Source organism: Littorina saxatilis, linkage group LG7 (genome assembly GCF_037325665.1).
Source record: "Littorina saxatilis isolate snail1 linkage group LG7, US_GU_Lsax_2.0, whole genome shotgun sequence".
Classification (NCBI taxonomy): domain Eukaryota; kingdom Metazoa; phylum Mollusca; class Gastropoda; order Littorinimorpha; family Littorinidae; genus Littorina; species Littorina saxatilis.
Genome location: NC_090251.1, coordinates 14339657 through 14361716, shown reverse-complemented (window position 1 = coordinate 14361716; position 22060 = coordinate 14339657). Strand labels below are relative to the sequence as shown.

The window sequence follows — 22060 nt, the reverse complement described above, 5'->3', positions numbered from 1 at the left end:
AGAGCTCCCAATCTGTTATGTCGCTAATTACATTAAAGCCTTGCCACTGATCTAAAAATAAATGAATACATGATAATTTTATTTGTAGAAAATTAACAGGGGAGGCAACCAGACCACGCTTATTCAGCATAAGAATTTCAGCATAACCTCCCTTCTCCGGCAACATGGCGCAACAGTAATTATGACGCTGAATGTGTGCATCGGTTGACTGTCAATTATTCCTTTTGTGGCATATTTTTGGAGTACACACACAAACGCTCGACCATGTCGACTGTTAGACAACGAACCTACTCGTAAGTAACTGTTACGTATTGTTTATTTCTGAAATCTTTGAGATCTTGACTTCCACATTGGTGACATTTTTGACGACGGGAATCGTGTGAAGATTGGCTGTGCTTAGTGCTACTGCTGCTAGTGCTACGAACCGAAGCTGACACGGTTTCGTTATGAATTTACGCACACAGTAGCAGAGTTAATAATTTCATTGTTTGAAAATGTTTTTGTGTGTAGTGGAGACGTAAACATCTAGATGCGCAGTAGGATACAAAAGGATCGCTGCAAATGCAAAGCAAGCAGTTATTCTTAGATCAATAGTTGGCGATGCTGGAAAAGACAGCCAGTGGAGGAGATGGTCTCATCAAATATCCCTTAAGACATTGGTTTGTGTTGACTCGTCTTCGTTACTGTAGTGTAATGATATAATGGAAAAAAGGAGGTCCCCCCCCCCCCCCCCCTATTTTGTTTCTTCTTCGATCATTGCCCATCCCACTTCTTTCTTTTCCAGTTTGTGTTGGGTTTTTTTCCTTTAGGTTTTGGAGACAAGATAGAGGATGGAACTAGAGAATAAGAATATTACAGTTTACATTGTAGAGGTCTGGAAGAGATTTTTTTCTTTTCAAAATCAAGGGGAAGAAATGAAAAAAATAGCTTTGAACCAACATGATCTTAGTAACTTAGCAGGCTTTTAAGAAGTGATTAACCAACTATTGAGGTCTAACGAATGACGTCTCACAACGTGCGTGGTCGTCCTTGGCGGTCAAGAAAGCCGCCGCGATCATTGCGCAGACGACACTTCTAGACCTCCAATATTTTTACGTGCTCCACATAAATCGGCCGGAAACGAAGCAATTGGGAAACCTGGATAGATACATGTACATGAGTTTCCGGTATCAGCCGGCTAAATATCTGAAGGAGCTAGCACCCATGCACTTTTTCACAATGGGCAGCACTAGAACCCGTTTTAAAGACCTCCTAAAGTCTTAGAAAATCGGGTTGTAAACAGGAAGGAGTCTTAAAATGGAAATAAAGTTGCATGTATATATGATGCTGTGCCAGAACCTGCCTCCTTACAATGGGACACTTGAGGCAAAAATAAAACTGTTTATATTTGTTGTTGGATGTTGCAGCATTAAAGACTGATGTTTCCTGAATGTGTTTCAAGTTTTAAAAAGATAAATGAAAGCAGCGTTTTTTAGATATTGATCAATAAAGACGGGCACCTGACTGATGTTGGATGTTACACTGGACACAGTACAACTAGCCACAGAATGATAATTACTTGCCAGATATTTCTGAATCTAATCTTTATCATTGACTTAGATGCTGAAATTGACATTCACATCAAATCCAAACCAAAATTCAATTTTATTGTCCCATAAATTCATCTGCTCACTGTGTCCTGTGTAACGTCCGACAGCAAGCAGTACACACACATTTCATTAAAAATGCAACAAACACAGAAATCTTGTCAGAACAAAAATAATCTTATTTAATACATTGTGTACCACATCTAAAACCAGAAACAAAGTGACAAACAGTTTGTAAATATAGTCTGCAGGCTGTTGAGCATGTCAGATGTTACACTTGGTAGATGTAGAACTGAATGGACACAGTTTGTGCTGTGTCCACGTAACGACTGAAAGCCGAGGTCACTCATGCCCGGTACATAGACACGTGTGGACGCAAACACATGGTGTTGCCGCTTCAGTCCGTTTTTGCCGTTGTAGTGTGCATTAAAAAGCTTTAAAAACACTAAAAACTTGCAATTCAGTCGTTACATTATTGCGGACGTTACCAGTACGATGTGCCTGACAAAAAATTATAAACACTCACCTTCTCTCTTCTTTGCCGCCATCTTGGGAAATCAAACACAGAGTGCATTCTGGGTAAAGATGGCTTCCCGAAATAATCTTTCTACCGCGAAAATGTAGAATACCTTTTTTCGAATCTGGATATTTTCGTACGTTACCGTTTGACAAAAAAAAAAGTACTGACCTTTTCAGAGCTGAAAGACTGTCTAGCATACGGTCTAATGCTTTTTGTGTGGTAAATTACGTTCAAAGAGTGCAATTTGTAGTCGCCATTAACGTGAATGTTGACGACGGCTCACAGTGGAGTAGCAGACGAACTTTTCGTTCACAGGCACATTTGACATTATGTGTAACGTCCGAAACCGTTCCTTTTCAATCCTTTTTTTTTTAAGAAATAGTTTAAAATTTTTATTTATTGTGGGACAGATTTGAAGACTTATACTTCATCTACAAACACACACAGTAAGTTATAGGTAAGTTGATGGTAAACAAGCAAACAAGCAAAATCCTGAGTTCCCTTGAAGTGTCCCATTCACACTCACTCGTTTCAACCCACGCATCTCGTTTCTTTCTTTTTTTATTTTCAAACAGAAATGACCATATCTAGCACGGTTATGATTATTATCTCTATGGGTTATGTTTGTCATTAAAAAACATTGGTTTGCCATGAAAGATGCGAACAGATAAAAAAAAATGTAATCAAACTCAGGGGGTGACCGTCAAAGCACGTTTTGGCACAGCGTCATATACATAATTATCAATATAAACCGACAAGCTGGAAAACTGGGATTCCACTTTACTGTTGATATTTACTTTGTATAAAAAATATATTACTTTTGGTTAGTGCTTGCTCAGTAGCCTCAAAAGCTTTAGGCACTGTGCCAGATCAACTTAGCTCTGTTACAGTGGAACCCCCCTTTTAAGACCCCCCAATTTAAGACTGCATCTTTTTAAGACCTTAGTTTTTCAGATTTTCTGTTCATAACCTCTGTAAATCTACCCCCGTTTTAAGACTCCCTCCTTTTTAAGACCTGATTTCTCAGATTTTTTGGAAGTCTTGATATTAAAGGGGGTTCCACTGGTTTGTTGTCTATGGGTCTCTGTCATATATTTTGGATTGTGTTTCTTTTGTCATCAGCCTTTTTTTTATTGATAAATCTGTGGTTAGAAATAAATTAAAGCTTATACTTCAGTGTTTTTTCTTATTCAATATTTCTGGTTTCATAGAAAAAAAGCAGCTGTACCTTTGAACAGTAGGGCTGTTATATTCAGAGGAATAAAATCTATCAATTATAAAACAAGCAGAAACACCTGCATGAGCCTAGGGAAGTCAATAGACTCAATACGTATGCAGATATATACATGCATAACATATTGCTCTTGTGACTTGAACCAGAGTAGGTATTCGGGCCGGGTCAGGGTGGCCACAAAATCAACCTGACATTGGTAGCAGCTGCCAACTGACTCGCAATATTGCTCAAACACCGGTCCAGGGGAGGTGTATTGCTTTAACACCGGTCCAAGTGAGGTGTTACAAAAATATATATATGAGTAATTCTTTAAAAATTATAGTACAAAGCGTTAAAAAAGAAGAAAAAAGTGTAAGGAAATGGATATCTATAGACGAGTTATAACTTATACAGGTAAATCGATACTGTGCCAATTTGATTAAGTGACAGTCTGCTTTGAGCGAAGTGCTTTGCACTGACTCGGTGACTGCTTCTATATTTGCAGTCAGGTACCGCACTGCTTGTTGTATGATCCAGCAAAGTGTTTAAGAGAAGCACTACAGAAAAAAATGGATAGAAAATAATGTTTGGTTAAACTTAAAGACCTGTGTCTGCTGTGCCCAATCATGCTCACTCGCATGCATACAGACACGCAGTGGTGTACGCGCACACACACACACAGAGGGTGAAAAGAGTGATTGGCTGTGACAATATGAATCGAATTTGATCATTTAATTTTTAGAATTTTACTCAGCTTACCAAGACAATTTAATCAAATCAAATGAAATGCTACTTTTTAAGGAGTTATTTATGACTTTGACAGACCTCCGCAAAAATGTTGTAACAATCTTTACTTTCTTTACTTTATTTGGTGTTTAACGTCGTTTTCAACCACGAAGGTTATATCGCGACGGGGAAAGGGGGAGATGGGATAGAGCCACTTGTCAATTGTTTCTTGTTCACAAAAGCACTAATCAAAAATTTGCTCCAGGGGCTTGCAACGTAGTACAATGTATTACCTTACTGGGAGAATGCAAGTTTCCAGTACAAAGGACTTAACATTTCTTACATACTGCTTGACTAAATTCTTTACAAAAATTGATTATATTCTATACAAGAAACACTTAACAAGGGTAAAAAGAGAAACAGAATCCGTTAGTCGCCTCTTAGGCTGGGGAGCATCGGGTAAATTCTTCCCCCTAACCCGCGGGGGGAGTTGTAACAATCTTTGTAACATGAAATAATGTATAGTAACCTATCTTGTGGTAATGAGTACGGTAACTTGTGGTACTGGTAATAAAAGTTGCTTGAAGTGCAGGTCCAGGATGCGTGAATGAAACTACTTTAGGCAATTGTCTTCTTTTTGTCGAGTGGCACAGTGTTTGGTGCAGTTTATGTTGATGACAGATTACTCCATAGAACTTTTATTGAAGGATTCTGTTGTTGTATTTTAGGTTTGTTCTTTTTAGGACAGTTTGCGTTTGATCAAGATGAAGTCTTTACGTTTAGTCAAGTTTTGACTAAATGTTTTAACATAGAGGGGGGAATCGAAACGAGGGTCGTGGTGTATGTGTGTCTGTGTGTGTGTGTGTGTGTGTAGAGCGATTCAGAGTAAACTACTGGACCGATCTTTATGACATTTTACATGAGAGTTCCTGGGCATGATGTTCCCAGACGTTTTCTTCATTTTTTTCGATAAATGTCTTTGATGACGTCATATCCGGCTTTTTGTAAAAGTTGAGGCGGCACTGTCACACTCTCATTTTTTAATAAAATTGATTGAAATTTTGGCCAAGCAATCTTCGACGAAGGCCGGACTTTGGTATTGCATTTCAGCTTAGAGGCTTAAAAATTAATTGATAATTTTGGTCATTAAAAATCTGAAAATTGTAATTAAAATTATTTTTTTATAAAACGATCCAAAAACAATTTCATCTTATTTGTCATTATTTGCTGATTCCATAAACATATAAATATGTTATATTCGGATTAAAAACAAGCTTTGAAAATTAAAAATATAAAAATTATGATTAAAATTAAATTTCCGAAATCGATTTAAAAACAATTTCATCTTATTCCCTGTCGGTTCCTGATTCCAAAAACACATAGATATGATATGTTTGGATTAAAAACACGCTCAGAACAAGCGGTGGACAGATGATGCTACGAGTATACGGTCTTGCGGAAAAAATGCAGTGCGTTCAGTTTCATTCTGTGAGTTCGACTGAGCTTGACTAAATGTTGTATTTTTGCCTTACGCGACTTGTTTTAATTTTCAATCAATCAATATGAGGCTTATATCGTGCGTATTCCGTGGGTACAGTTCTAAGCGCAGGGATTTATTTTTTTATTTTAATTTTATGCAATTTATATCGCGCACATATTCAAGGCGCAGGGATTTATTTATGCCGTGTGAGATGGAATTTTTTTACACAATACATCACGCATTCACATCGGCCAGCAGATCGCAGCCATTTCGGCGCATATCCTATTCCTACTTTTCACGGCCTATTATTCCAAGTCACACGGGTATTTTGGTGGACATTTTTTATCTATGCTAATACAATTTTGCCAGGAAAGACCCTTTTGCCAATCGTGGGATCTTTAACGTTCACACCCCAATGTAGTGTACACGAAGGGACCTCGGTTTTTCGTCTCATCCGAAAGACAAGCACTTGAACCCACCACCGAGGTTAGGAAAGGGGGGAGAAAATTGCTAACGCCCTGACCCAGGGTTCAACTCGCAACCTCTCGCTTCTGAGCGCAAGTGCGTTACCACTCGGCCACCCAGTCCTCCACGCTGAATTTTTATCTCCTTTAACTTTTGTAAAAGAATTTTGGATTTCGTAAGATTTAGATGTCGCGTACACGTACACAGACACTATTATACACACACATTCACATGCACACACCACACACACCGCTAACTGACAGCTTTTACACTGACAGCAACCCTGAGTAAGTACAAATCCATAGGGAGTCACCGCAGGCAGTAGCGGTAAATTACACTCACAGTCACACTGTCACAGGCAAACACTGACAAAGCAGGTTACATTTGCAGGATTGTCCTAATAGGCTTTGCCTCACCACCTTTTGGAAGATAGGAGGAAAGAGAATATGAAGAGCTGGCTCAGAGATGGAGACAGCAGGATGTAAGGAAGGGGGGAGGGAGGGAGGGCAAAAATCAATAACAGCTAGTGCATACAGTGGAACCCCTTAACTACTGTTCTTTATTCTGCCACGTGGGCAGCATGAAGTCGTCTTCATGATGTGTCTTCGAGGGTGTGCATGCTGGGTATATCTGTGTTTCCAAGTCCGTAGACTTTTGCCGGAAACTCTGGATATTTAACAAGCCCATCAGTCTTTTTGCAATTGCATTTGAACACAACAGTCACAAGGATGATATAATATACCCACGATGATACCATTTTGTCTACTAAAAGGGGGGTTTAAATCAATATATGTGGTACAGGTCAATTGCTCAAGGGAAAGACTATGAGTAAGAGGCTTACTCAGTGTGGCTGCATGAAGTGTCCAGTCTAAAAGTTCAAGACCATGTGGATCGAGGCTTGCTGGGAAACTTGGGAGAGGGAGAGGGGGGAGAGATGAATTTGTTTTGAGAAAAGGAGAGAATCATTTGACACAGGGATCCCCAATGAAAGAGGAGAGAATAAGGTTTGAGAGAAAATATGAAAAACATTTGACATAGTGAGCCCTATTAAAAGGGGAGAGAATAAGGTTTTTTGAAAAAATGTGAAAAACATTTGACATAGTGAGCCCTATTAAAAGGGGAGAGAATAAGGTTTTTTGAAAAAATGTGAAAAACATTTGACATAGTGAGCCCTATTAAAAGGGGAGAGAATAAGGTTTTAGAAAAAATGTGAAAAACATTTGACATAGTGAGCCCTATTAAAAAGGGAGAGAAAACGGTTTGAGAGAAAATGTGAAAACATTTGACATAGTGAGCCCTATTAAAAGGGGAGAGAATAAGGTTTGAGAGAAAATGTGAAAAACATTTGACATAGTGAGCCCTATTAAAAGGGGAGAGAATAAGGTTTTAGAAAAAATGTGAAAAACATTTGACATAGTGAGCCCTATTAAAAGGGGAGAGAATAAGGTTTGAGAGAAAATGTGAAAAACATTTGACATAGTGAGCCCTATTAAAAGGGGAGAGAAAAAGGTTTTAGAAAAAATCTTTCTTTCTTTCTTTATTTGGTGTTTAACGTCGTTTTCAACCACGAAGGTTATATCGCGACGGGGAAAGGGGGAGATGGGATAGAGCCACTTGTCAATTGTTTCTTGTTCACAAAAGCACTAATCAAAAATTTGCTCCAGGGGCTTGCAACGTAGTACAATATATGACCTTACTGGGAGAATGCAAGTTTCCAGTACAAAGGACTTAACATTTCTTACATACTGCTTGACTAAAATCTTTACAAAAATTGACTATATTCTATACAAGAAACACTTAACAAGGGTAAAAGGAGAAACAGAATCCGTTAGTCGCCTCTTACGACATGCTGGGGAGCATCGGGTAAATTCTTCCCCCTAACCCGCGGGGGGTTTTAGAAAAAATGTGAAAATGCAAGCCCTATCTTTTTACTGAGCCTCGGGGTCAGGGTCAATGATCAATCTTTTGCTCAGCACCGGCCCCCGTAGCGCAGTGGTTAGCGCATCGGGCTGTGGGCCGGGAGGTCGTGGGTTCGAATCCCATCAGGGTCATGTGGGTTTTTCGGGCTACGGTCGGCTCCTACCCAGAGTGGAAGTGCTATGGTTCCTATGGGAAGGCTGGAATCACACAGCCGAGTGTCATTCACTTAACGAATGCGACTTTGAGGGTGCTCAGGTTCTGTTTACCTGACCAACACCGCAGGTGCGGCAGTTCTCGGGCCTGGTTGACACCAGGATATATTATGACAGTAAGCGTAGAGTGCTGCCCTGTCACGTAGTCTCAAACCAAATTGGAAATCCATAGCATCATCATTATAATCATCCTCATCTCATTAATCATCCAAAATTATAAATTGTCCTTGCTCTTGTGGCCCTTCATGCCCGGAGCTCTCATGGTGACCTTGGTCTCAGTGTTCCTGTTCCATCCTTCCCTGAATAGTACTTCTGCTGTCAGTCTTCAACGTGTGACGTTCTGGGGGGTCGACGGAGGGACGTGGTGGCGGTCTGCTCTCTGGAGGGGACCCTCACTCAGTCTGGCTCCGCGACTTAGCAGTCAATGTCGTTAGTAGGGGGCATAGTAGGTAGTGGGCTGCGTCCGTTAGCTCGGGACAGACCCACTACTGAACACCGTCGAAGTGACTCAGCAGAAGTGCAGTGTCATCTTCCGAGGGTAGCCTACCGCAACGACCCGACATCCCTCCCTGGAGCGTCTGTAAAATCGACAAGTCTGGCAGCGGAACGAAATTCAGATGTGGATGGAGCAGCGAGTGCAGGGACGGGGCGGCGTGAGAGCACACCGGGACAAGGAACAGGTGTAAGGGGGGAAAAAAAAAAAAAAAAAAAAAAAATCTTTTGCTCAGCGGAAGCACCTGCAGGAATAAGTATGTTATTGTGTATGTATCTATTATAATATATGGTTATTTCAGATACTTATGCTTTAGAAGTTTTCTGTTTTGTTGTTATAATTTTAACCCTTCTTTCATGATGTCAGTAACCAACTGTCCAAAATTAAGTTAAACCAAAACTTGACTAAATGTAAAAAAAGTACAGTGGATATCCACCTTTTCAGATTTTCTGTAACTTCTTTTTCATGGTTTTGCTGTTGACAGTATTGTTATTTTGTCAAATAATTGCAGTTACCAATACTGCAACATTCAGAAATATAGTGACACTGACAAAGCCCACCCCCACCCCAAAGCAAGTACTGAATGGTTCATTTGCCAATTGATTGCCCTCTGTGTGTATAGTTTGTTTGTTTGTTCGTTCATGGGCTGAAATTCCCACGGCTTTTACGTGTATGACCGTTTTTACCCTGCCATTTAGGCAGCCATACGCCGCTTTCGGAGGAAGCATGCTGGGTATTTTCGTGTTTCTATAACCCACCGAACTCTGACATGGATTACAGGATCTTTTTCGTGAGCACTTGGTCTTGTGCTTGCGTGTGCACGCGGGGGTGTTCGGACACTGAGGAGAGTCTGCACACAAAGTTGACTCTGAGAAATAAATCTCTCGCCGAACGTGGGGACGAACTCACGCTGACAGCGGCCAACTGGATACAAATCCAGCGCGCTACCGACTGAGCTACATCCCCGCCCTGTGTGTATAGTGAAGTCAGATCAATAAATGAGCAGTTGAGATGATTGTCTTGTGTATAGTGTAGGGTTACATTGTTACAACTACTGCAGCTGTTCTTTCATTCACCTGCTGTTCCTAACAGATGCTGTACAATAATGAATGTTTCAATTAGAAAAATTGGGCGCAGTGGCGTAGTGGATAAGACATCGGCCTCCTAATCAGAAGGTCTTGAGTTCAAATTCGGGCCGCAGCTGCCTGGTGGGTTAAGGGTGGAGAATTTTTCGATCTCCCAGGTCCTGCTGGTGCCTTATCCCCCTTCGTATGTACACGCAAGTACAAGACAAAGTGCGCACGGAAAAGATCCTGTAGTTCATGTCAGAGTTCGGTGGGTTATAGAAAGACAAAAATACCCAGCATGCTTCCCCCGAAATCGGCGTATGCTGCCAGAACGGCGGGCTAAAAAATGGTCGTACACGTAAAAATCCACTCGTGCAAGAACATGTGTGAACGTGGGAGTTTCTGCCCATGAACAAAGAAGAGGAGAAGAAAATTAGAAAAATTCATTGTCATGGATAACTTCATCACTTATGATTATATGTGCGTGAGAACCAACTTTTTTTTGCATGCAGCTGAACCAAGAATATAATGAGTCCTGTTTCATGTCTCATGTATACACATAAAATTGTTCAAGAAATTTAAGATAAGTGGTGTACTTCTTATTTTTATTATTACATTATTTTAATAATATACTAGTACTGATTACTAGAAGGGAAAATACCATTGTTGTTTTTATTCTCTTGGTGTTTCACTTTAACTGAGACTGAGTATAAGTTTCTTGACATATTTTAAGAAAGAAAAGGGTAATGTTGTCAGCTGATTGTCCGCTTTATCTGTCTCGACCTGCCCCACCCCAACTTCACACACACACACACACACACACAGTCACAGGAATTCACTTCATGCATAGAGAAAAAAAAGATTATGTATGAAATACCTAATCAATATGACTGGAATTGTGGCATCATCTGTTTTGGCGTTCTATGGACCTACAATAATGTGCAATGCAGAATTGCATTTTGATTACGAGGCATGTTTATAGAACAACAATGGGTACATACATCAACATTTTGTTAGAATATTAGGGAATATTGACAGAACATTTAGTATGCATGAAAATATTGTTAGAATACATAGTGGTCTGGGAAGGTAGAAGGTTTTGTTTTTTGTAATAGGGTAACTCGCACCAAAAATTCCTGGTTCATATGCGCCGCTAGTCATTGCATACACTTTTTTCCATTATATTATGCTTAAAACACATGTCATAATTGAGTCATGATTCTTGAATAGCATGTTCTTCTTCTTCTTCTTCTTCAGCGTTCCAGAATTTTCTGGTTACGTGTGAGCTCGTTTGCCCATTTGGGTTCCCCACACTATGCTCTGAGAGCATAGTCAGCTTCACTCCGCTTTCGTTGAGTAGGCATGCTGAGTATTTTCGTGTTTCCATAACCCACCGAACTCTGACATGGATTACAGGATCTTTTCCGTGCGCACTTGGTCTTGTGCTTGCGTGTACACACGAAGGGGGTTAAGTCACTAGCAGGTCTGCACATAAGTTGACCTGGGAGATCGGAAAAATCTCCACTCTTAACCCACCAGGCGGCAGCGACCGGGATTCGAACTCACGACCTCCAGATTAGGAGGCCGACGTCTTACAACCACGCCACTGCGCCCGTCTGAATAGCATCAACATTCAGTACTAGGCCTACGCTTATTGCTGAATTTTGTGTAAATATTGCAGTTTTCGGGTGCTAATTGAGTATTTTATCCATTTTTCGTTGCACAAAATACTGATCTTGTTGTGCTCCATCTATGCAAATCACTCGAAGTCGGCTCGACCCCTGAACACTTATCCATCCAGTCAAATGTCCCAGGTGTTTTGGACCTTCACAGCAGCTATTAGTGTCAGAAACATGATGGAAAAAGATATTCTGCGATTATATATATATACATATATTTTTGACACATCCACAAAATGATGCTTAGGTTTAGCTGCTGAAGCGGGAGTAGGAAAGGTTGTCACATGCTTTATTACTGCAGGTTTTGTAAGGCAAAAAAAAAATATAGTCTGTTTACGGTATCCCGACCGACCCTATTTTTTCGCGTGACCCTAGACTTTTTTTTTGCATTTGGGAAAACAAAAAAACAAGAGGCGAAGCCTTCAAGGCTCACGTAAGAAATCGACAAACAGTAACACAAACTCAATCACTCCGTCACACATACACACACACACACACACACACACACACACACACACACACACACACACACACACACACAGAAAGAGCATAGGTGAAACTGTGCAAGAAAGCGAGACACTAGATCTAGATCTGTTTGTCTGCATGTAGCCTACTTACAGGACACGACTGCTAACTAGTCTCGGCGCGCTCAAAATAATAATGACCGAGACTTTCAGTACTTCCTTCGTGTGACGTCTAACCCTCTTACGTCATAATGTGACGTCAATGTAATGTGACGTCTTCAAATGTTACCACAGACATACACACACACGCACACACACACAAACACACACACACGCACAAACGCACAGACAGACAAAGTTATGATCGCATAGGCTACACTTACCTGAGCCAAAAAGAAAAAAAGTCTTTGTTTTTTGGCAAAATAACTTAAAAATATGTTTTTGGGGGAGAAAAAAAAATCCCGACCTACCGACCCTATTTTTTTTGCCTATGTTACCGTAAACAGACTATATTTTTTTGTTGGCCTAATCATCAAAGACCCTCACTTCGACTTGGACCAATCTACTTGCCCATCCTACATATTCATGCTTGCACAATGTTAAACATATATCTTGTATCACAGCTGGTTGGTTATTGATTGTTTAGTATTGTCCATAAAATAGATCCTTTACATAAATCTTAGCAAGTCAGCAGGTTGCATGTAACCTGACAACACGTATACATTACTCATTCGTCAGGTTTAAGTGTTGGTTTGTTTTTGCGTCATCAATTTTTACACTTTTCTGACAGAGCTCTCTCTCTCTCTGTCTGTCTGTCTGTCTCTCTCTCTCTCTCTGTCTGTCTGTCTGTCTGTCTGTCTGTCTCTCTGTCTGTCTGTCTGTCTCTCTCTCTCTCTCTCTCTCTCTCTCTCACACACACACACACACACACGTACACACACATACGGCTTGTGTCTGTCTGTCTGTCTGTGTGTTCGCGATGCACGGCCAAAGTTCTCGATGGATCTGCTTCAAATTTGGTGGGCATATTCAGGTAGACCCCGGACACAACCTGGTCGATGAGAATTTTCAACACATGCTCTCAGCGCGCAGCGCTGAACTGATTTTGGTTTTTCTGTTCATCCATTCCCAGTAACTCTTCCTTATCTTCTCCAGTGTTTTGCGTTTATCTCCCTTCCTTCGTGTGGCGCGCTACGGTATGACAAGCAGCTTCAGATATTCCCGTTACTATTTTTAGAAGGTCACTGCACTGTCCAGAACGCTTTCCTTGCACCCGTAAGTTGTCCTCACTGTAAAAGTGCAAAGGTCGAATCAATTTATAGCCACGCGAAAAATACACTGTCATCTATCTCTATATATTTATAAATATAGATATATATTTACGGCTTCTGTGTGTGTGTGTGTGTGTGTGGGCAACACCTGTGGATTGTAGAGTTCTGTTTGTGATGTGGTCTGGCGGCTTTGGTGTGTCTGTATGTTCTGGCCTTCCTTTGAGAAGCCATAACAGTTTCTAAAGGGCTTCGAGATAAGCTCTAAATTCCTCAATCCTGTTTGAGTGGACTTCGCCTCCAAAGATGATTGTGGTGTTTCGGCACTCGGTTACATTCGGCGTCGTCGACAGGGATGGGACTCATGATATGTTCAGAAATGGCATTATGGCCACTGAATCATTTACGTGCTGTTCCCATTCCACGAATCTGGGAGGGACCTAAGCTTGGCGGGTCCATGGTTCGCAACTTTGGGGACAAAGTTCATTCAAACGGGGGCAGGTGTGACAAGGAGACTACCGTCGCCCTTCACAGCAGACTCTGCAGAGCTGTTCGCCTTAGAAGTTGTGAGCTATTTATAGCTCGCAAGGCAACACCTGTGGATTGTAGAGTTCTGTTTGTGATATCAATCAATCAATCAATCAATCAATATGAGGCTTATATCGCGCGTATTCCGTGGGTACAGTTCTAAGCGCAGGGATTTTTTTTCTTTTCAATTTTTATTCAAGGCGCAGGGATTTATTTATGCCGTGTGAGATGGAATTTATTTACACAATACATCACGCATTCACATCGGCCAGCAGATCGCAGCCATTTCGGCGCATATCCTACTTTTCACGGCCTATTATTCCAAGTCACACGGGTATTTTGGTGGACATTTTTATCTATGCCTATATAATTTTGCCAGGAAAGACCCTTTTGTCAATCGTGGGATCTTTAACGTGCACACCCCAATGTAGTGTACACGAAGGGACCTCGGTTTTTCGTCTCATCCGAAAGACAAGCACTTGAACCCACCACCTAGGTTAGGAAAGGGGGGAGAAAATAGCGGCCTAACCCAGGGTCGAACACGCAACCTCTCGATTCCGAGCGCAAGTGCGTTACCACTTGGCCACCCAGTCCCAATATCGTAAATATTCTGCATCAAATTTGGTGGGCATATTCAGGTGGACCCCGGGCACAAACTGGTGGATGAAAATTTTCAACACGTGCTCTAAGCCGGCGAACCGCTACTCTGTCGGGTATTCGGCTCTACTTCTTTCCGGCGAAGCCGGGTATCATTCGGCTCTACTTCTTCCCGGTGAAGCCGGGTACCCGGTGAAGCGGGTATTTATTCTAGTCTATATATATCTATATACGGCTTGTGTCTGTCTGTCTGTCTGTCTGTCTGTGTGTTCGCCATGCACGGCCAAAGTACTTGATGGATCTGCTTCAAATTTGGTGGGCATATTCAGGTAGACCCCGGACACAATCTGGTTGATGAAAATTTTCAACACGTGCTCTCAGCGCGCAGCGCTGAACCGATTTTGGTTTTTATGGTTTTTCTGTACATCCATTCCCAGTAACTCTTCCTTATCTTCTCCAGTGTTTTGCGCGTTTATCTCCCTTTCTTCGTGTGACTTCAATCGCGTACGGTGCGCCACTCACCCGGCAAAGCCGGGTATTCGGCTCTACTTCTTCCCGACGAAGCCGGGTATTCATCTTGTACATACATACATGTTGTGACACTCACAATCACAGTCACATACACACACATTCACACAAGCATGCAGTCTCTCATATACACATACACAGAGACAGGCATACATGCAAAGGCAAACATTACACACAAACCCCCCCTTTTGATGATTTAGCCAAAGTGTGATCATTCACTGGCGATAACTCTCTTTTTTTTGTAAGAGTAGAGGGTTCATGTATATATTTATACCACATGTGTTTCTTTTTGTCAGGCGGACAGGGACGTCTCTGTATGAACTGCTCGGCCTTGAGAAAGGGGCAACTCCAGAGGAAGTAAAGAAGGCATACAGACGGGTAAGTAGGTTAAACATAATGACACTCCCACACAGTGCATCAACACAAAGCACAGTCACGCGACATAAAACACAGTTTAATACACCTACAGTCAATTTATACCCAAGCGACTTACATTTGAAGATCAAAAGGATGAGATAAACTGTTCAGCACTTCAGCACGAAAGATGAACTTGTCCCTTGATATATATACTGTATAATTAATGTAGTGCGATCAGGATTGCTATCAACACAAAGCGTACGGTCACTTGACATAAAACAGTTAAATACATGTACAGGCAATTTATACTCAGGTCACTTACATTTGAAGATCAACAGAATGAGATAAACTGTTCAGCTAACGAAGGATGAACTTGTCCCTTGGTCAATAAACTGTATAATTAATGTAGTGCGATCAGGATTGCTATGTCAATTAAGTTGTTTTTTTCCCAGTTCTAGTGACTATTGGGGACATGAGGTGTTAATTAATACGCGGAGACAGTTGCGATCAGGAGGGTTTGGGCTTATTATATACTCGGAGAACAGCATCATTTTCTGTCTTGTCTTTTACCTTGCATTTAAGTTTAAAAAAAACCAAGAAAGGTAGGTTGTTGGAACGTTTGTTATTGACAAAACAATACATTCAAAGATATTTCTACCCAACGGTCTTTTAAGTGAACAGACAAACAAATGTTCACACAAAACTTATCTTGATAGAATCAGTTTACGCCCACTCGTCAGGAAGCCGACGAAATGCTCGGCTTCCTGATGAGTGGACGTTGACTGATTTGGCAGTCTCTTTGTTTTTGGACTTGCATTTAAGTGTTATGTTTTGGAAAGGTTCAGATTGTGAGTAATTATTTCTGAAAGAGTTGGGTTGGGATTCGGGGTGCCATGGGGAGGGGGTGGTGGTGATGTAGCTCATTGTAATAGCTAATCTGGCTGGAACACGATCTGTGAATGTTTTAATTATGGAGACTCTATTGTTTTAAGATCTCGGGAAATTTATTGTGACAGTGAGAAAGGAACAATTATGATTATACATTTTGCATGGGAGAAGTAAAATGAACCGCCCAACAAGAAGTACTGAAGAGTGTATCCTGTGTATACTTACATTAATTGTCCACCTAAATAGCATCGAATGGCACTCACGTTTTTGTTTTGAGCTCTCCTTTTGTACAGCTTTTATCATTTGGTAAACTTCTTCTCCTTCTTCTTCAGCATTCGATGGTGGTTGTGATTTAGTACAGTTAAAGATAGAGACTAATATTTCCACAAGGTACGGGCGCAGTGGCGTGGTGGTAAGACGTCGGCCTCCTAATTGGGAGTTCGTACTGAGTTTGAATCCCTGTCGCTGCCGCCTGGTGAGTTAAGAGTGGAGATTATTCCGATCTCCCAGGTCAACGTATGTGCAGACCTGCTAGTGACTTAACCCCCGTCGTGTGTACACGCAAGCACAAGACCAAGTGCGCACGGAAAAGATCCTGTAGTCCATGTCAGAGTTCGGTGGGTTATAGAATCAAGAAAATACCCAGCATGCCTCCCCCGAAATCGGCGTATGCTACCTGAATGGCGGGGTAAAAACGGTCATACACCACACGTAAAAATCCACTCGTGCTAAAAACATGAGTGAACGTGGGAGTCTAAGCCCATGAACGAAGAAGAAGACACAAGGTACCTTTTCAAGTATATTGTTTTATTTCAAGAAAATGTGCATGTATTGACAAAATTATTGGTTGTGTTTTGAGCATTTCATCCTCTCTTTCCAGCTTGCTCTTCGCTTCCATCCAGACAAAAACCCAGGCAATCCAGATGCTTCCGAAAAGGTGATTAAATCTTCTGAGTGTCTTGTTTTCGATTGAAGTTACTTCTAAATCTAAACAACGAAGTGACTGTGCTAAGATGAACAAAGTTAAAAAAACAAAGGATTACTGTACTCACCGATACAAAGACGACACAAGACGATTACGAATTTTCGCTTCTGGAAGCTTCATCAGGAAAAGAACACAAAAGACAACAAAAAGCAGACGCAACACGGAACGAACAGGGTTTGAAAGAAAATGGAGGGGAAACACGCAAAAAGGGGAAGGAACTCTAGGAACGGAAATGAATGAAAGGGGAGAGAAGTGGTTTGATGATGTCAAGGGCACAGGCATACAGACTAAAAGTAAAACACTCATAAAGGGAGGGGGGGTGGGAGGGGAGGAGGGAGAAAGGGGGAAAAAATAAAAAGAGTGGAAAAACACACGCACGCGCACACACGCACACACACACACACACACACACAAAACCAAACACATAAACACACAGTGACACACAGAAAGAAACACACACACAAATACAAATGCACACACACACATGTATCATAAATCCACAATATGTTTGGGGAGATCATTTGAAAGGTAAACAATTTATTCCACATTTTAACAAGAGTTATCGGGTGGCAGTCACCACGTATCAACTGGATTCAGATCAGTAGAACTTTGCTCAATTGCACTTGGAAAAGTTGGCCTTAATTCACTGATGTTGTTTTTATTTGTTTGTTTTATTTGATGTACTTTTTATTTAACATTGAATGTAAACGAGTTTGAAGATATGGAAAGCAACGTTTTATCTGCTTGATACATTGTTTCTTTTCTTTGAAATCATCTTGAAATCATGTTTTATCAGCTTGATACATTGTTTCTTCTCTTTGAAATCATGTTTTTAAATTCTCAACAATAACAAAATCAGTCAGATATCTTTTTTCTCTTTAACTGTCGTATTCATGGAGGAAAAGAAGTACAGGTAATAGCAGTACATGTATTGAGTTGATGTCATTTGTCTAATATTTCAGTTCAAGGAAATCAACCGTGCCAACACCATCTTGAGTGATCTGACCAAGCGAACCATCTACGATCGCTACGGTTCACTGGGTATCTACGCAGCAGAGCAGTTTGGAGAGGAGAACGTCAACACATATCTCGTACTTACCAGTGGCTGGTGCAAGGTCAGGGTTGTTTCCCCAGGTTTTAGAGTGGTGCTAATTTTACACTTTATTCCTGATTTCTGGTGTGACGACTCAGTCATAATCATCGCTGTATGTTTGAAAACTTTATCCAAGTGTTGTTCTTAGACCTAGGTCTTCTTTAACTGACACAATTTTTTTCCTTTTACTCACCTGAGTTATCAGGTGAGTTTAAATACTGAGGGGTGTAGATGAAACATTACTCAACATTGAAGTTTTCTCAGATGTTATTAAAGGACAGAGCTTTGGAATTTTACACACTTCTGGGGTTTGATGACTTACATACCTGACCAAATGCTGCCCTACTTGCCAACCGGCATAACGGGCACTAGATAGTCTGGTTGACCCTTTGTCAAATTTCAAGGTTATGGCAGGGTCGAATAGTGACCTGAGAGTGCCCGTTATGCCAGTTGGCATGTAGGGCAGCATTTGGTCAGGTATGTAAGTCATCAAACCCCGGAAGTGTGTAAAATTCGAATAGTCAGAAATTATAATTGTCTTGAACGTTCATGGGGGGGGGGGGGGGGGGGGTTCCACTGTACCAGCGATGAAAGGATACCCTGTGACCAGCCAAAAGTATATCTTACATTGCAGGCAACCTGTCATTACAGGTATATTTTAGAAGAAATAATAGAAAAAGGGACAACATAAGGTGTCCTTTCAAGGGAGGTGTCCTCTCATTAAAGGGGCCACACATCTGGTAAATTGAGGGATTTATTTCCATGAGTAAACTTTGTGCAGACTCTCCCGAACATCCCCGTGTGCACGCATGCGCATGATAAAGACCCCAAAGGAGCAGTTAATTTGCTTCTGTTTGACATTGTGTATGATGAAGGTGAGTCGTATCGATGAGCATTTGCTCTTTTTGAGTCATCTCTCCCTTCCCCCACTTGACCAGTATTGGCTTTAACCGGTAATTACCGGTATTTTACCGGTTGAAATGAGGAAATACCGGGGAAAACTTGGCTGCCAGTATGACCTACCGATTGATTTTTAGAACTACCGGGTTTTTTTTCGCTGGTAAAACAACAAAACCAGTACTCTGAGTTGGACTCTTACTGGTTCCAATGACCAGCCTTCTGGACAGTTTGCATCATAAAAGTTTGTGTACCGGTTTGAACAAAGACTACCGCCATCACTGCTTGACACCGCTGGCTAATGTTACAGAACCTTTATCACCTTCTGTGAGTGTGAGGCTGTGCAAATATCTACATTGCTTCATTTCAAAGAGAACTAAAACTGTTAAAACTGACCATTCTCACTCTGTGTTTTGCAGGCTCTAGCCATATTCTGCGGCATCATCACAGGGTGCTACTGCTGCTGCTGTTGCTGCTTGTGCTGTAACTTCTGCTGCGGGAAATGCAAGCCACAGGCTCCTGAAGACGAGGGCGATTACACACATCTACAGGTAAGTGTTGGGATTGTTTTGTTGTAGAGTTCTAAAGCGGAAACCCCCATAAAGACCTCCAAAAATTTGAGAAAATTGGGTCTTAAAACGGAGGTAGTCTTAACACATATAATACGTCATTTGAATTCAAAAGTATACTATAAGTCATTTGAATTTTACAGGGGTAATAAACAGAAAGTCTGAGAAATAAAGGTCTTAAAAAGGAGGGAGTCTTAAATTGGGGGGGTCCACTGTACCAGCGATGAAAGGATACCCTGTGACCAACCAAAAGTATCTGACATTGCAGGCAACCTGTCATTACAGGTATATTTTAGAAGAAATGATAGAAAAGGGGACAACAGAAGGTGTCCTTTCAAGGGAGGTGTCCTCTCATTAAAGGGGCTCGACATCTGGTAAATTGAGGGATTTATTTCCATGAGTAAACTTTGTGCAGACTCCCCCGAACATCCCTGTGTGCACGCATGCGCATGATAAAGACCCCAAACTCACAGCAAAAGTCTCAGGGCTTAGAAACATGATAAAAATTGTTTAAAAATCTTAAATAGAAAGCAGACCAACTTTCCCTGAGGGTAACCTAATAAGACTATATATGACACCTTATCCTTATTCACTAGACTATGTATGACACCTTATCCATATCCTCTAGACTATATCTGACACCTAATCCTCTAGACTATATATGACACCTTTTCATTAACCTCTAGACTATATATGACACCTTTTCATTATACATTAACATCTGGACTATATATGACACCTTTTCATTATACATTATCCTCTAGACTACATGTATGTATGACACCTTTTCATTATGCATTATCCTCTAGACTATATATGACACCTTTTCATTATGCATTATCCTCTAGACTATATATGACACCTTTTCATTATGCATTATCCTCTAGACTATATATGACACCTTTTCATTATACATTATCCTCTAGACTATATATGACTCCTTATCCTTATCCACTAGACACGTTTGCTTCAGGAGGACGACACAGCAACCCCAGACGGTTCGCCCGTCACTTGTCAGCCCCAAGGAGCAACCGGCAAAGCATCAGCGGCTCCCATTCCTATGCCCGCTCCTGAACCGCCAGCCGACAGCAAAGCGGACGAAAGCACGACCTTGAACACCGACCACAAGCCCAAGTACGGAGCGGACCATGAAAAGCCAGACGACAGCTAGTGATGTCAGATTGAGAGTGATTTTAGTGGTGAATGGAACTGAGCAACTTATTGTCCTCCTTTAGAAGTACGAGTATTTGTTACACCTGAATTTTTGAAGTAATATGTACGTACATTGTTGTACTGTTTTGGGGGAGTTTGTGTGGTAGTTAGTCTGAGATTTTGACGAGAGGCTTGTAGTAGTTTTCTATGCAGGTAGCTTTGTGGTAAATATGTGGAGACCAATTTGATGAAAGGTATATGATCTTGCATCATGGTGGGTGTATTCGCAGGTTCTGGGTAAGCTTTGGCTGTTTGAATTCATCTTGTGAAATTGACTCGCTTTGCCTGGATAGGAATCATGCTTTTCAGATGTCACTATTACCTGCTTGCTTTGAAAGAGTAACGATGTGTGTGACACACATTTTGGCATGGATATGTTTATGAGGTCTTTATCTGTTTATATTCAGTAGTATGAAGACTAGCATGTCTGGTCTTTTCATTTGTAAGTCTTTGCACAAGTGCAGTTGAAACTGTCTACAATGACCACCCTAGGGGGCGGGGATGTAGCTCAGTCGGTAGCGCGCTGGATTTGTATCCAGTTGGCCGCTGTCAGCGTGAGTTCGTCCCCACGTTCGGCGAGAGATTTATTTCTCAGAGTCAACTTTGTGTGCAGACTCTCCTCGGTGTCTGAACACCCCCGTGTGTACACACAAGCACAAGACCAAGTGCGCTCGAAAAAGATACTGTAATCCATGTCAGAGTTCGGTGGGTTATAGCAACACGAAAATACCCAGCATGCTTCCTCCAAAAACGGCGTATGGCTGCCTTAATGGCGGGGTAAAAAACGGTCATACACGTAAAATTCCACTCGTGCAAAAAAAAAACCACGCGTGTACGTGAGAGTTTCAGCCCACGAACGCAGAAGAAGAAGAAGACCACCCTAGGGACCAACTGAGAGTGGTCCTTTTAAACAGGTGGTCATTATGAACAGGTGGTCATTATGAACAGGTGAATAATACAGGAAAGAACTGTGTTCGGGGAACCTTTGGGGGTGGTCGGTAATGGACTGGTGGGAGTATCGAGAGATGGCTGCTAGGGAATGTTGGACTAAACTTGACAGAGTTTATTGGAAGGACGTTAGTGCTCACAGCTATGCTGACCAAGACAAAATACTGAATGGCACCTGACCACATACTACTGGTCAAACCATTTTGGAGCTAAAACAGTCTGCAGTAGAACTTGTAGTGTGTAGCCATTTTAGTTCTAAATCAAGCGCTTGCAAACATTATGCCAAAGCATCCATACAAAAAGCTGGGCATTGACCATTCCTTTAATCCTTAGTCCGATTAAAGAACTCTTTGTTGTTTTTTTGG

The 22060-nt window shown here is 41.3% G+C and overlaps 1 protein-coding gene across 2 annotated transcripts; it reads left to right on the top strand.

The window, feature by feature from the left end:
• The first annotated feature begins 133 nt into the window (after positions 1 to 133).
• LOC138970764 (dnaJ homolog subfamily C member 5-like) lies at positions 134 to 22012 on the top strand. Of its 2 annotated transcripts, none has more exons than XM_070343271.1 (6): positions 134 to 293; positions 15043 to 15124; positions 16872 to 16928; positions 17939 to 18091; positions 19386 to 19517; positions 20494 to 22012. In XM_070343271.1, exons 1-6 carry the CDS (start codon positions 265 to 267, stop codon positions 20704 to 20706), a joined length of 666 nt encoding a protein of 221 aa, XP_070199372.1. In that variant the 5' UTR covers positions 134 to 264; the 3' UTR covers positions 20707 to 22012. The 2 variants fall into 2 exon arrangements, with proteins under 2 accessions (XP_070199372.1, XP_070199374.1); XM_070343273.1 differs by having other exon boundaries at positions 137 to 293; positions 20509 to 22012.
• Positions 22013 to 22060: the final 48 nt, after the last annotated feature.